The 14,649-nt window shown below is 38.6% G+C and overlaps 1 protein-coding gene across 2 annotated transcripts in view; it reads right to left on the bottom strand.

Moving 5' to 3' along the window:
* Positions 1–14,649, bottom strand: part of ELOVL4 (ELOVL fatty acid elongase 4) — a 31,848-nt gene that overhangs the window by 5,380 nt on the left and 11,819 nt on the right. Inside the window, exons 2-5 of one of the 2 annotated variants that reach the window (XM_074368704.1) lie at positions 6,636–6,782; positions 4,609–4,796; positions 3,364–3,444; positions 294–465 (exon numbers count right to left, since the gene is read on the bottom strand). In XM_074368704.1, coding sequence (XP_074224805.1) covers positions 294–465; positions 3,364–3,444; positions 4,609–4,770 — 415 coding nt within the window. In that variant the 5' untranslated portion in view covers positions 4,771–4,796; positions 6,636–6,782. The remainder of the gene's footprint in view (positions 1–293; positions 466–3,363; positions 3,445–4,608; positions 4,797–6,635; positions 6,783–14,649) is intronic. The other variant, XM_010972843.3, reaches the window with a different exon arrangement.

Raw genomic sequence — 14,649 nt, 5'->3', positions numbered from 1 at the left:
TCCTGGCATTCTCTGGATCAGAACCACTAGAACTGCTCCCCATCAAAATTATTATCTGCTACATTTAGGATTAGTTTATGCTTCTCTCTGGGGTAAATCTTTAGGTATGAAAGTCGTCACAGATAAAAAGCTAAATCTTTACTTTCTTTAAATTTCTTTAAAATGGAATTAACAAAGAAAATGATTAACTATGCAAGTAAGTTAAATTATAGACCAAGTCAAATTCTCACTACTTTCTACCTGACACATTTACGTAATTTAATACATGCGGATGTGTTCCTGAAAATACTCACCCTGTCCCCCTGCGACCCACTTAATTCCAATCCACCACAATGTAAACATTGTACAGTGATGATATACGTGAAGGAAAGAGACTTGGTTGTTTTTCTTCCTCAGGATGAAAAACACTGTGTCCAAATACTCAATTCCCTTAGATATGAAGTACCACCACAGAGCAGCAGCTATCTGCAAAAAAGAAAGGAAAAGCGGTTATAAACACAGCAATGACACAATCACATGGCTTCCTACACATTGTAAGTAAGTCCTTATTCATCTTCGTTGCACAAAAGGTACGGGCTACTGTTTGTTTGGATTTGGTTTTATGCTTTTGAAAAACCTAGGCATCTCTTCATGGGGAAAAAAATGGGAAAGAATCTAAATCTGTATCTGTGTAGTGCCAAAGATTCAGAGAAAATTTTCAGTCTGTCCCACAGCTGAATGTCACGAGTACCACGCTGCTGGATGCAGAGCTGTCAACGCTTTCACCCGACTATGATCTTCCTTTTGGTAGAGAAACGGAGATACTTACTCTGTAAAGGTATTTCAGTGGCCCATGCTTAGCCTGTGTCCTAACTCAGATGTCCTTTCAAGTGTGATTGTATAGCAACTGGTCTCTCTCACTTTAACACGTGCAACAAAGTAAGATCTCATCACAGTAGTTGGTGTTAAGCAGTAACATCTTTCAAATGATAAATTGAAACAAAAACAAACAAACAAAAACAACAAATATTTCCTAGGTCACAAATATAATCCTGCTTACATGAGTCTTTTCTTTTCCTAGGCTCTAATTAAGACGCCAGATGGTGCAGAAAGATTACATTACATGCTGAGATTAAGGATCCAAGGATCCAGTAAGAGGTGACCTCTGTATATATGGTTTAAAATGTATTACAAGAATCTTACTATACTAGTAACCTAAACTCAGCTTTTTTCCTGTCAAGTATTCTCTATGACGCGTGCCCTGCATACACACAGCAAAGGCAGCAGGACCTGACTGCGGTCTGTTCATAAAGCCGTGTGCGTCTGGCTGTGACAGATGCCTTCACAGCCGGCCCCAGGGCTTGCAGAGCTGAGAGAGCCCTTCCTCATTTTATACCTGCATCCTCTGGGGGTCACAGGCTACTGTTTGTTTGGATTTGGTTTTATGCTTTTGAAAAACAAAATGACAATTTTAAAGTGTGGGCAAGGAGGAAAGAGAAAAGCCAAAGAAGCAATAATGTCTTGTATTTTCAAGTGGAGAATTATTTACTGTATTTGCATGAGTCGTAATACTGTTGAAAGTTGGTTGAAAATAGGCTTGGAATGGTTAACTACTTACACCAACACTGTATTTAATATTCACTACTATGCTCACACTTTAAAAGAAAGGACAAACTGGTACGGTAAACTTTATGCGGAAGGTGACAGATAACGTCCTAATTTTCCCCTCATCTGGGCCTCTAAATTAGCCACGATTCATGAATAGTCGTAAATAATCCTTCTCTAAAAAGAAGTCTGTGAACTGAATAGCTACATCAAAATGAGAAGAGACACTTCTTGGTGCACAGCAATGAACACAAAAATGAGTCTCTTGGTAAAACACTCACCCTACCACATCTAACATTAGGAGAAGAGAGAGGGAGGGAATTTTCAAATGCAATCTGTTGTGACTCTCTGGTTCCTTCCCCTCCTAGATGACAGTCTCACCATAGCTAATTTTTAAAGAACTGACTGTTTATGTATGTCAGGAGGGTAGGTTCACAATGACCAGAGTGGTGTTTTTCAACCTTTAACCTAAAACTGTAAGTATCTTGTTTGGTCAAGGGGGGTTTTCTATGAGCACGCCACTTAGGAAGCAAGTCCAGCCCTCTTCCTTTTCCCTCCCCCGAGCCAAGCAACAGCAGAGTCAGTGCTTCGGGGAGAAGGTGCTCTAGCAAGATGGTTATCCCAGCCAACAAATCTAAATAAAGGAGCCCCCTTGTTCTCTCTCTGTCACACCCCGGGTCTTATCTTCTTGTTAACCATTTGTTCACACAACCAGCGTCTGCCTCTCCTGCCTTCACTAGAATGTCAGCCCCACAAAGGCAGGGATCCTGTCTGCCTTTCCACCTGGGTCCCCAGTGGCCTTCACGCCACCTGCACGGAGCGGATGTTCAATCCACTTTTGTTGAGTGGATAAAACCAACATGACAACCAAAGGGGTGATTTTTCATTAGTGCATTAAGTCTCATAACAGGGAAATGAAGACATGGAACATTAGTACTATGATCAGTACGTTAAAGCAATGTGGTCTTGGGTCTTGATGAATATTGGTATTATATATTGCAACCCAAATGCTGAAGAGCTGTTTTGTTTTTAAAGGAAGCTACTACACATTATTTTATTACTACATCTATTATAGGTAGCATAAAACATATATACATATATAACATATTATATATGTCACATTATATGTTACGTGTATATAACATATTATATATTACATTATGTTACCTATATGTTAATGTAATCTTTAATATAAACCATAGTACACAAGAGGAGTTCAATACTTAACAAAGTAAGATAATTTATTGTTTCTTCACTTGAATAAAATGGTAATTTTACTGATGTAGGTGACTGCAAAGGGAAATATGATAACATTGTATTACTAGTCTATTTTTCTGCAAATATAATAAAAATTGAGTTTATACCTATATAAGTTGTGCTCTGCTTAATTTACTAAACATTACATTGTGTATAAAATGTTTGTTTTCCTTAGACTTTCTTAACAAATGAATTAGACTTTAAGAGTTTCTATTCTTGACCAAAAAACCAAAAATCTAAAATACATCCTTATACTAAACATGGAACTTCTTTTTTTTTTTTTTTGAATACTACATTTTAGTAACCCAACATATATTCACCCTCACATCACCAAATGAGAGAAGATTCTGGAGGTATGAAAACAAATTTTCAATTATGTGCTTTTAAAGAAAAGCATAACTTCATTGACTCAAAACAATCCAATACACTCTTACCACTATATTAAAGCATGTTTCTTCACAGACTAGGGACTACCAAATTACACCAACTTCTATGGATTAATAGTATTTTTAACGTACTTACCCTGACTTCATTAACATCATCAGAATAATCCACACCCTGGCAAACATAGCTATATCCTGCATTATACGATCCCATGAATAACTGGAAAAAGGGAACAATATTTGGAGGAAAGTTTTAGTAGGTATAGCATTTTAAAAGACTAAGTACAATATGCAACCTTTCAAAATATTTTTAAAAGCAATATTGTCTAAAAAATTTCAAATGCATTAAATATTTAATATGTTGGAATATCTAAAATTTCCTGTCAATTTATTTTAAAATTGAAATCTAAATTTAAAATGACGTAGCATTTGGACTGAGACAGAGACTCTATCTCATAGTATTAAGAGAAGTTGTGAGTAACCGTGTCACAGATCCAAGAGTTACACTGATTTCTATTCTTGAATCAGAGTGGTTTGCATCTAACAAATTAGGTAAAAGTATCCAAATAAATTATTTTTTTTAATGAAGCTGAGATTCTATAGGCTAAATTTTCAATTAAAGAAAGATTTTTTAAAAGGAGCATAACTGTTTATCCTCCCAGCATCACCAGCCCAGTTCTCTGGGTTCACACAGAACTTTAATGAAGAGTCTCTGGGGAAACAAATTCCTTTCACTCTGACAACTTAAAAAATGGCTGTGTTAGGATATTCTTTCCAAACGTCATGGAGAATTTGCTGGTGCTCAGAAAAGTACACGATGATTAGCAGCCAAACTTGCATAACAGTTAATTCATTTTAGTTCCAACCTAAAATACAATTACATCATGTAATAGGATTTAAACTTGAAATCGGTATTTTACATTTGCGTATTTTCATCACTTACCAAACCTGAAACTGCTGAATAGTAATTATAAATAAAATAGCTACAACTATTTACTAAGTGCTTAATATGTTCCAAACACTATGCAATAATTATCTCACTTATCTCTGATACCCTAGAAGGTAAGTATTTTGTCTATTTTACTGATGGGAAAAATGAGGGTCAGAAAAGTTAAATAACTTCCAATGTCAGAAAAGCCAATGTGGGTTATTTCAGAATCTAATCTGTCTGCTACAAAATTGCATTTAAAACAACTGTCCTATCCTTGATGTATGATTCATATTATTGTCATCCAAAAATGAAAACTGTTAATAATATAAAATTTATTCTTAGAGGAGCTAACAGCTATCTTAGGGTACAATATTACAATGATAGTTTTATACATTTTCATTTTTTAATTTCCAATAACCTGAGGGAATTATAAAGTGACTTTAGTAAACCTACCTCTCTGAAGATAAAAAGGTTAAGCAAAACCATCCCAAAATTATAGATAATGAGCACTAAACGCATCTGAAAAGGTTCTCTGTCCTTCATCCATTTTGGACCCAGCCACACGAACAGGAGGTAAAGAGTGCTTATACAAAGTGTAGGCAAGGGAGACTGCATCAGAGGCCAATTTTCCACGCGTTTATCTACCGAAAGACAATAAAATTCATTAAATAATAAATGTTTTATACAATGAATTTATTACAAGGTATAACATTTCAACTTAAGTTTTCCTAATTTGACCAAATGCAGATCCCTGTCCTTAGAGTCCCAACAAACACACATGACATAAAAACCAAGGAGACAAGACCACTTCCGGGCAGTAGCTTTTGAAAATGAAGTTTCATTACCAGAGGCACACAATACGTTTTACAGAGAGCCTAGAGCACAAGGAGAAGAAACAGGGCTCCTAAAACTACAGAACAGGCTTGGGATGAAAAGAGAAGCAAAGATTTCACAGACAGAAAATAAATACTTTAAGGGGAAACTAGACTTCAACATCGAATGTGAAATTGATCTGTGCAGTCAGGAAGCTGCTCCCTCCTCTGCCGAAAACAGAAAAAGCTTGGTAAGCTAAAGAGGTCTGGAGCAACAGAAGCCATTCCCTGGAATGTTTCTGGATACTGAAGAGAAGAGTATAGTATGTACTAAGCTGGAGATTAACTTAGAGATCATGCCAGTTCTGTAATTCATTTAAACAGCAACCACCACACTCAAGACATATTTCTAACTTTTTCCTTGAGAACGTGAGTCTATTTTTTCCCCATGAATATGACCAACTTAAGTGCTTTTCTCTAAGGCTATAAATCATTGACCTTACATGTGTGTACATGTAAGTATCTATGAAATGTGACACATTATTTCATTTAAAATGAATCAACTGCCGTTAATAGTCAAACATGTAAGCCTGGATCAAGTTTATAAAAGAGTTTTGCCACAAGTAAAACACTTCCGAGAGAAGCATGAAAATGAAATATGAGGCTGACAAAAATTAACTTTCCAATACATTATAAAAAGCACTGAAGTTAATTTTGGTATTTCTAAAAGCTCATCAGCATTTTAAAGGTTGTGAATCTAATGTCTATGTAAATAATGTAGTTTATTTTTGGTAAAACAAAACATTTCTATGTTCTATTTTCAAGAAAATAGTATTTTTTAATAGTAGAAAAAAATTTAACTTCCATCCAGTTCCTGAAAGCTAGCCTAAATGAATTTAACTTAATTGCTCATTACAATGTCCCCCTATTTAAACTGTCAGTTTTATTAAAACTACCTATGCAAAATAGTTCTGGATAAGTTAATTATGTTTCAAAATAGTTTACTTAGACATAGTCTGTTTCTATATACTGTCAACAGAAAATAAGATACAAGAAATGAAACAGAAGTACAAAAATATTTAATCACATAGCTTCCAAAGTCAGGAAGTGACATAACAACTATGGTTTTGTTTTGTTTGGTTTGGTCTTTTCAGTGAATACTGGGGATTGAACCCAGGACCTTGAGCACGCTAAGCGTGCTCTGTACCACTGAGCTCTACCCTCCCTACCATTACTATGGTTTTTATGAGAGAAGAGTTGTTAGAAGGGTGGGAGAGTGACTTGAAAGAAAAACACATATAAGAAAAACAACAACAAAAAACCCCAGAAAAACTGATCTTACTTCATAGTTTACAGAGAAGGTCTACCATCTACCTATTCAAGGTTCTGTCATTCAAATCAAAACATATTCCAGAACTAACAATAAACTACAAGTCTTAAAAGACAGGAGAGACAGTAATCTTCCTAGGAGGAGGGAGTGACTTAGAGATGGGGGCCAACTTCTGTTGAAGGTCCCACCAATGGTTGCTCACTTTTCTTTAATGTTGTTATAATATCCTTCTGTGACTATATCTTTCTATGCTGAAAGTCTCTTTAAAATATGGGGTATTCATCTACTTAGAGCTTTGTTTTTCTATATTATAGGAAAAAAAAAAAAAACACACAAACCCTCTAAATCCTAGAGCCCGGCTCTACTTCAGGTCACCAGGAAAAGCGCTGCCAGGGTGACCCACCCCGGGCCACAAACCAGAGGGCAGATGCTGCTTTTCCCATGAGATGGACACAAAGAGCGAAAGGCCTCTGCTGTGAGATGATCTATGCAACAGAGAACAGAAGACAATTCATCTGTAAGGAGATTCTAATTTCTAACATCACGGGCCAGTTCTTACCCTCACACACACAGAACTCCCACTGACTTCAAAGGAAGTTCTGAGCAGCAAGCAGGAAAGAATTAGAGAAATGGGTCCAAAGTTTCCCCCAAATCAAAGAGATAGAAATGTTCCTTCTTTTTAATGCACAGTGAAACCTGTACCATTCTCTCACTCAGTGGAGATACTGAAAAAGAGAACTAACAAAGAAGGGAGAGAAAGACCCAGAAGGTCTAAGACTAAATACTGACAGAAGCCAACAGACGAGAGAAGAGGTGGCGGGAGCAGGTGAGGAGTAATGGGGAGGGGGGGTTGGAGGAGTCCGGGAGACTCCATCGGGGACCAGGCAGGCGGAGGTCAAACACTGGCTCTGCCACACAGTCTGTCCTCGCCCTCTTCACCTAGAACACCCAACGGAGAGCAGGGGCACGAAGCACCTGGGGGCATCTTTAAAATGCAAGTTCTGACTCAGCCCGTCAGGGTACTGCCCGTTTTTAGGAAGATTCTGCACTTTCTAGGCAGTTCCAGCTAATGTCATGCCAATATTTCATGCACCATCTGTGAGTATCAGGAAACTAGGTGAAGTCTTAGGATTTTATTTTTTTAACCTCTGAAAACTGTTACTTTTAAAAATAACAGGAAGAAGAATGGAATTTAAGGTGAGGAAAGCAGGCCCAAGGCAGTGTGTGCTGCCCAGGGGGCCCATTTCTCATGGGCAGAGAGCCCGTGCAGACATTTTCCTGTCACTGCACACATCACACTGTCCTGTGACTGCACGCGTCGCACTGTCCTGTGACAGCTTTAACTGCATTCCCCGAGGGCAGAGGCGGGTGTTGCATTCTGGTTATTATTACAAGGCCTGTCATGGTGCCTACACATTTATTTGATGAATAAGTGAGGAGTAGACAATTTTTTTTCATATGGGTCCTTTATTCTCAAGCCCTTCAGTGAAATCCAACGGTACATTCACTGACAGTCCAGGTGTCTTCAGTGTCCAGCATCCCCTACCCTCAGCTCTTCCCGAGCCTCCCGCACGCTGGCCCATCACTCTAACCCAGAGTCCACCACACTTCATGCTGGGGTGTGGTGGGTGCTCATGTGCCCCTGGAGCCTGACGTCTTTCCTTCATGGCTCCCCCCAGGGGGAAAACACAAAGCCCTCACTCCTTTCCCCGACCATGCAAGCCGTGCACTCAGCCACCACTTAGCAGAGCCCTATTTCCAGCCTATGAAGGGCCACATTTCACACAGTGTCCTTCTCAAACTGGCCCCACAGCTCACGAGGACCAGAAGGCACTCAAAAATTCCTCCTCCAATGACCATTATTAGGGAAGGTATAGTAACAGTCAGCAATCTGAATCACAGCATAACAGCAGCTTCCACTTACATTTGCAAATGATAACATTTGCATGAAATTTCTCCATGTCTTTGCAGTTATTTGTGTCTTTCTGAACCGATGTGCATTAATGTTTTTTTAGTACTGTCTGCCAAGACATCCCACACTTCTTCTATATGTTCTCTTTCCCACTAAAGAGAAAGACTGAGTACGTCACAATATCAAACAATGATACAAAAATTCACCATTGGTAACAGTCCCAAGTCTTGAACCAAAAGCAAATGATGGGGGATGAGAGCAGTAAAGAAAAAGCATGAATACTGAAGCTTTAACTATTTATATAAATAATGAATTATTTTATATAAAGTAATGAGTTATCCAGCTTTTCATTAACTCAAATGTATATGTTGCCTTTCTTCTAAGAAAGATGGGTGGATTCCCTTACTTTTTTTCACTTTTTTCCCCCAGTTTTATTGAGAAATAATTGACACACATCCCTAAGTTTAAGGCGTACAGCGTGATGGTTTGATTTACATGTACTGTGAAATGATGACCACAGTAGGTTCAGTTAACATCACCTTCTCATACAGATAAAATAAAAGAAAAAAAGGAAAAAAACTTATCCTTGTGATGAGTGCTCTTGGATTTACTCTCTTAACAGCTTTCCTATATGTCATACGGTGGTATGATGATGTGCATCGTACCCCTAGTACTTACTTATCTTAAAGCTGGAAGTCTGTACCTTTTGACCACCTTCCTCCGATGCTCTGTCCCACAGCCCACCGCCTCTGGTAACAAGTCTGACCTCTCTTTCTGAGTTTGGTGTGTGTTTGTTGTTTTTTTTTTTTTCTTAATAACCTTTTGAAGGTAAACTACATCTCTATTTATTTGAGTTACACTGAATTCAAATACAGATTACGCATATTAGAGTAAAAGAGGATACATATCATATCTGGTATGCTGTCAACACCTCTATCCCTACACAGTTAGGGTGGGATTCCATGCCATGAATTTATTAGAAAAAGAAAAAAAGAGAAAAATTCTATTGAAACCCTATCCCTTCTGCCACCGCTGAAGTCAATCCTGTCATCAAGGAATACCGAGATTCAAATATGTTTTATGTAACATTCTTGGGAATTCTCTCTTTGAAAAGCTTTCTTTCTGGGGAGAGGGGAGCAGGGTCAATATGGCACAAATATAAATTGGACTCTAGTTGACCTGTTTTATTTTTATATTTTATATTATTAATGTTTATTAACATGTTTATGCCCTTCTGTCTTAATGATTTTGTTCTTATTTTGAACCTATTTATTAACAATTTTAAGTCTTTCATGTTGTGTGTAAACGCTGACCTAAACTAGATTTGTAGAATTTTAGACTTAGAAATGATCCCTTCATCTTGGGAATGAGATGCACAGAGGTCAGAGACTTGCTGGAGCAGGGGGAGCCTCCGGCATCCTGACAGCTGCTCCAGGACCACTCAGTCACCACAGCCGCTAACTTTAGGGGAGAAATTTCCCTGTCAATTTCTTCCTAAATTATAGGTGCAAAAAATACTTTCAGATAGAACTGTGACCATCGATCATGTGCCTTCAAGGAAAAGAAAAGAGAGACCTTCTTTGAAGGAAGAAGGACAAGAGATAAACAAACCAAGGGTCACGCTGTCTCAGGTGCTGCATCCAGCAGACCTGGTCTGGGACCACGATGCTCTGGAAGACAAGACACAGAGACCAGTGGGAAAGAACCAAGGATGTCCAGCCTGGCAAAAAGAAGGAGGCCTCATCTAATACTGACAGACCCAGTGAGAGATCAGATTTATGCTCTATTTCCAGAGAACCAATGAGAAGAGTTCTAGAGAAATACATTATACCTAAATTCAGAAAGTTTCTAACCATTAGGTCTTTCTTTAAGTAGAAAAGCTTTCTCCTTTGGTTATGAGTTTTCTATCCTAGTTTTAAATTAAACTTAAGCAAACCTAAGGCTAAATATTACAGTAAATCAAGTTCAGGTGCAAGAAATTTTAATAATAAGAATTACTAAGACATATTACCTTAACGTTCCAGACCTTTAAGGGTTAACTCTTTCTCAGGAAATGGTTTCCATTTAGAACATTTTGACTGTTGCATAAAGTTCAGGCCAAGAGGGACTAATTTATTTACAAACATTAGTTTGGTCAGCAATCAAACAATTGTATCTACATTATAAAAGGCCATGTAATGGTTACACAACTGGATGTGTTTGTCAAAACTCACAACCTGTTCATTAAAAAGTTTTTTTTTTATTCTGTGTAAATTATACTTGTATAAAAAAAATGGGAGGAAAAATGGTCCATCTTAAGTGGGGCTTCCCTTGAACATCCTCCACCAACAGTTTTTTATTCTTAACATGATTTGCCTCTTAAAACCACACAGCACAGTGGACAGAACAGACTTTCAACTAGGCCCCTCGATCCCTTTTGCACTGAGTGATCTGGGGCAGGTTATTTATTCCCTGACCTCTCAAAACTCATTATCTAATAGATAAGACAGACATGAAAAATCAATTACTTTGCAGGATGATGAGGACAAAGTCAGAGGCCAGCCTAAGGACAGTGGAAGGACAGGAGAGAGGGGACAAGGTGAACTTTAAGAGCAGACATTGAAACTGTTCCTTGAAGAAAAGAAGAGCAATTTGCCGAGCAGACAAGGAGGGAGGAAGGCCTTCCTGTGGAGAGAACCATATGTATGAAGAGCCCCAAAGCAAGAAATAAAACACGGATTTTGTAAATTAAGCAGGCCTGAGGTAGAGGATATATACAAGGAAAGACAGCAGGAGATGATTAGAGATTTATAGGTCAGATTGGACCTGGGGAAAATCTCGCAAACGATGCTGAAGAGGCTGGAAATTACCCTATAGATAATTGGGAGATACTTAACTGGTTAGAAAGAGGAGATCACATTTGGCTTTTAACAGATCATGATGGAGGGAGTGAGAGACGGACTAAAGGCTATGTCAAGAGGCAGGGAAACCAGCTGGGTCAGTGGTTCTCAACCTGTCTGTTGCTAGGCTGATTACCTAAGACTCATCTGCTTGTTAAAAATATAGATTCCCAGGCCCCACCCCAGATCTACTGAATTAAAATCTCTGGGTGGGGCCCAGAGCTATGCTCTCCAAGTTGCCCTGGTGATGCCGATGAGCAGCCAGCCTTGCCTGGAGACCGGCCACTATAATGCAAGAATGATGGGAACCTGGATTCAGGGAGCTGCCCTGGGGATGGAAGAGATGGGCAGAAGTGGAAGTCATGAGAGTAAAATCTACAGATGGCTGAAGTGGATGTGAGATGTGAAGAGGATAAGAAAAGTTCAGGATGACTCGCAGATTTCTGGCGTGGCTGGAGACACAGATGGTAAAGTCATGGATCCGGAACTGGGCATCCAGGAAGAGAGCAGATCTGGAAGGAGATGATCAAGTGAGTTTTGAAACAACTTGTGTTTGAAGCCCTCGAGGGACACCGAGGTGGGGGTATCCTGTTGGCAATGGAACTGCAGATGACTGAGTCACTGGCAAGGGAAATCACACCAGAATTTCAGGTCATGAAGGAAAGAGCACACAGAAGGAGAGAATAAAATGAACAAGACTGAACCCTGGGGAACACTTAAGGGAAGGGTGGGATCAACGGCAGCGAAGCAACCAGAGAGGAAGGAAGAGAAAAGAGAAAATGACGTTGTAAAGACCAAGATGCTTCTGAAATGATGCAGCAGGCAATGGACTATATTGATGGAGAATCGACTGTTCTTTTCTGTTCTTTTTACTGAGGAACTAGTAACCATCTCACAGCCTTGATGTGTGGTAGTTAAATGGGAAAGTTCCAGCATACAAGGATGATACATCCACCTTCACACTGTACCCCACTCCCCCTTCACGCCACAGCTCCACACAGGTGTGTCTCACGTCAGATATAACCTACACCCCTCCCACTAAAAGTTAAGCACTTGGATGTCTTCCGGACCTTTTCTTCCCGATCCAGAGGCATTCTCTAGGTTCTGAATATGAACACTGAACATCTCAAGTCGGACTAGCAGCCCCAGAACCCAGCTTCCTCAACAACCAGCTGGGTAAGCCAAGCACGGCGCCTGGTCTCTCTGGCCCTGCGGATGATAACAGGCTGTCAAGAGGAAGAAGACACTATGTGCTCAGTGTCTGACACAGAATAAGAGCTTGATAAATGTCGCCATTGTCATTACTACTGACAGCAACCAAACTCCTGAATCCTCCTCTCTCCCAAGGGAAGAGTTAAACCAGATTAAAGAAAAATTATCATGAGTAATTTTAGAAGAGTTTAAACTGAGAAGACAGCACATCTTGTAATTTACTTAGGAGAGCAAATACATAACAAGTCTAACCCTAAATTTTGAATTATTTGGAGAGGTTTTTTGTTGTTGTCGTTGTTTAAAAAAAACTTTTTAAAGAAAATGTAAACCAGATTTTTAACAAATAAAATATTTTTAATCCAACAGTTTTGACATAACCCAAGTCCTTAGAAACTTCTACTTACATACAAACAACTGTAATTAATTCTTACAACAAACTATCACTGTGTATATTAAAGCAACTTCCTTTAAAATCTCTGACAGGCCTCCTCTTTCTTTGAGAGGCTTTTTTCTTTTAAAGCTTTTTAGAATTCAGGGTTTGCATCAGCCAGAATGAACTTTCTTCCCCAGGTATTCTAAGCTGGTCATTATCTCCCAAAAGAAATATTAGCAAAAAATTTAATTTTTAGAACATCCAAATTCCTAGAATTAACAAGAAAGAGCCCAAGATTACAGAAGGAAATGATCCTAATTGGGTGACGACTTTGGGACGTCCATGAAGCAGAGGGAGTGCACAGCACGGGGCAAGGGACAGGACCTGAATTCAGGACGACTGGACATCAGCTCTGCAGATCATTTTCTAGCCCTGTGACTGTGAACCTGAAGCTTTCTGCACCACAATTTCTTCCTATGTAAAAATAAAAAGGTGGTTTTAATAAGATTGCCCAAATCACAGAGTTGCTTGATTTGGGCCTCTCCAACATTAACTCCTTCTGCATTTAAAAATACTAAATATGTATTTCTTCTGAAACTTTTAAAGCACACCGTGATTACTTCTCTCATGTCATGCAACTGTCCTGTCACTTCTGCTTAATCGTGTCCCACACTAGACGGGGAAGGGGTTACACCTGTGTTCTCTATGTCACAGAGGCTCCCACAGTGGGAGCACCCAGCAGATGGCTGAGGACTAAGTGCACTGAATGAAGGCCACAAAGTATCTAGAAGATAAATACTGTTATTATGGCTACTGCTACCATGAGAATAGACATTCAAGACATTTCTAAATCGCCTTTTTGATTCAGGTAAAATCAGCAACAGTGACTAATTAATATTGTTCTACAAGAAATATAAAGTCCCTGTTGGGGTTAAAAAACAATGAATTGTTCTATAAAAATCCATGCCATTGTTTAGTTTTCATTCTTTTTTTTTTTAATTGAAGTATAATCAGTTACAATGTGTTCATTTCTGGTGTGCAGCATAAGGTTTCCTTCATACGTCTACATGTATACATTCTTTTTCATATTCTTTTTCATTATAGGTTCCACAATATATTGAATATAGTTCCCTGTGCTATAATGAAAAAACTGGCTTATCTATTTTATATACAGTAGTTAGTTACCTGCAAATCTCCAACTCCTAATTGCATTGTTTGGCTTTCTTAAATAAACTTTAAACTCAATAGCTTATGAACATTTAAAAGTTCTCCTTTTTCAATCATAATACACAGTAGCAGATTATCAGAAACATTAGGAAAACTCCACTCCCATGCTAGTCAAAGTGTGGTCCATACCACACCAGCAGAAAAGCACCTCTTGGAAGCTTACTAGAAACACAGAATCTCAGGCCTTTCTCCACACCTATTAAGCCAGAATCTGCATTTTAATTAGATTCCCAGGTGATTTACACATTCAAGTCCAAGAAGAACTTCTTTAGTCTACTCAGAAATGTGGGCTGACTTTATATAATACATAATCAAGTCATGTAAGTTCAATTTATTTGTTCCTAGAGCCTACCTGAATAAGTCAGCCACTTCTTTCTCTTCTAACAACATCTACATCTATTTAACCTGTCATAAACAAAAGAAAAACACAAGTCCAGTAACCAACGAGAAATTCTGAGTAGCTTCACCAGGATATTCAAGACAAGAAACATGTACTACGCTATTCTCTACAACTATTCACTCCTCTTTAACAAGTTAGAACCAACAGTTGCAAATCAACTTCATTTTTTTTTTTTATACCTGATGGCTAATCACTATATTCAGGTGATACTGTTATAAGTCCATTTGCCTTTACTGGCTACACAAAAATAACGGTTATTCCCAGTCACACTGTATACTAAAAGCCCCCCAAAGGGAAACTGGGTCTCTTCCATAGGGAGTTAGTCACCGTCTTCCTCCATTTACTATAA

This window comes from Camelus bactrianus, chromosome 8 (assembly GCF_048773025.1).
Source record: "Camelus bactrianus isolate YW-2024 breed Bactrian camel chromosome 8, ASM4877302v1, whole genome shotgun sequence".
NCBI classification, from domain to species: Eukaryota; Metazoa; Chordata; class Mammalia; order Artiodactyla; family Camelidae; genus Camelus; species Camelus bactrianus.
The sequence above is the reverse complement of the archived record's forward strand: the minus strand, read 5'-3'. Positions and strand labels throughout refer to the sequence as shown.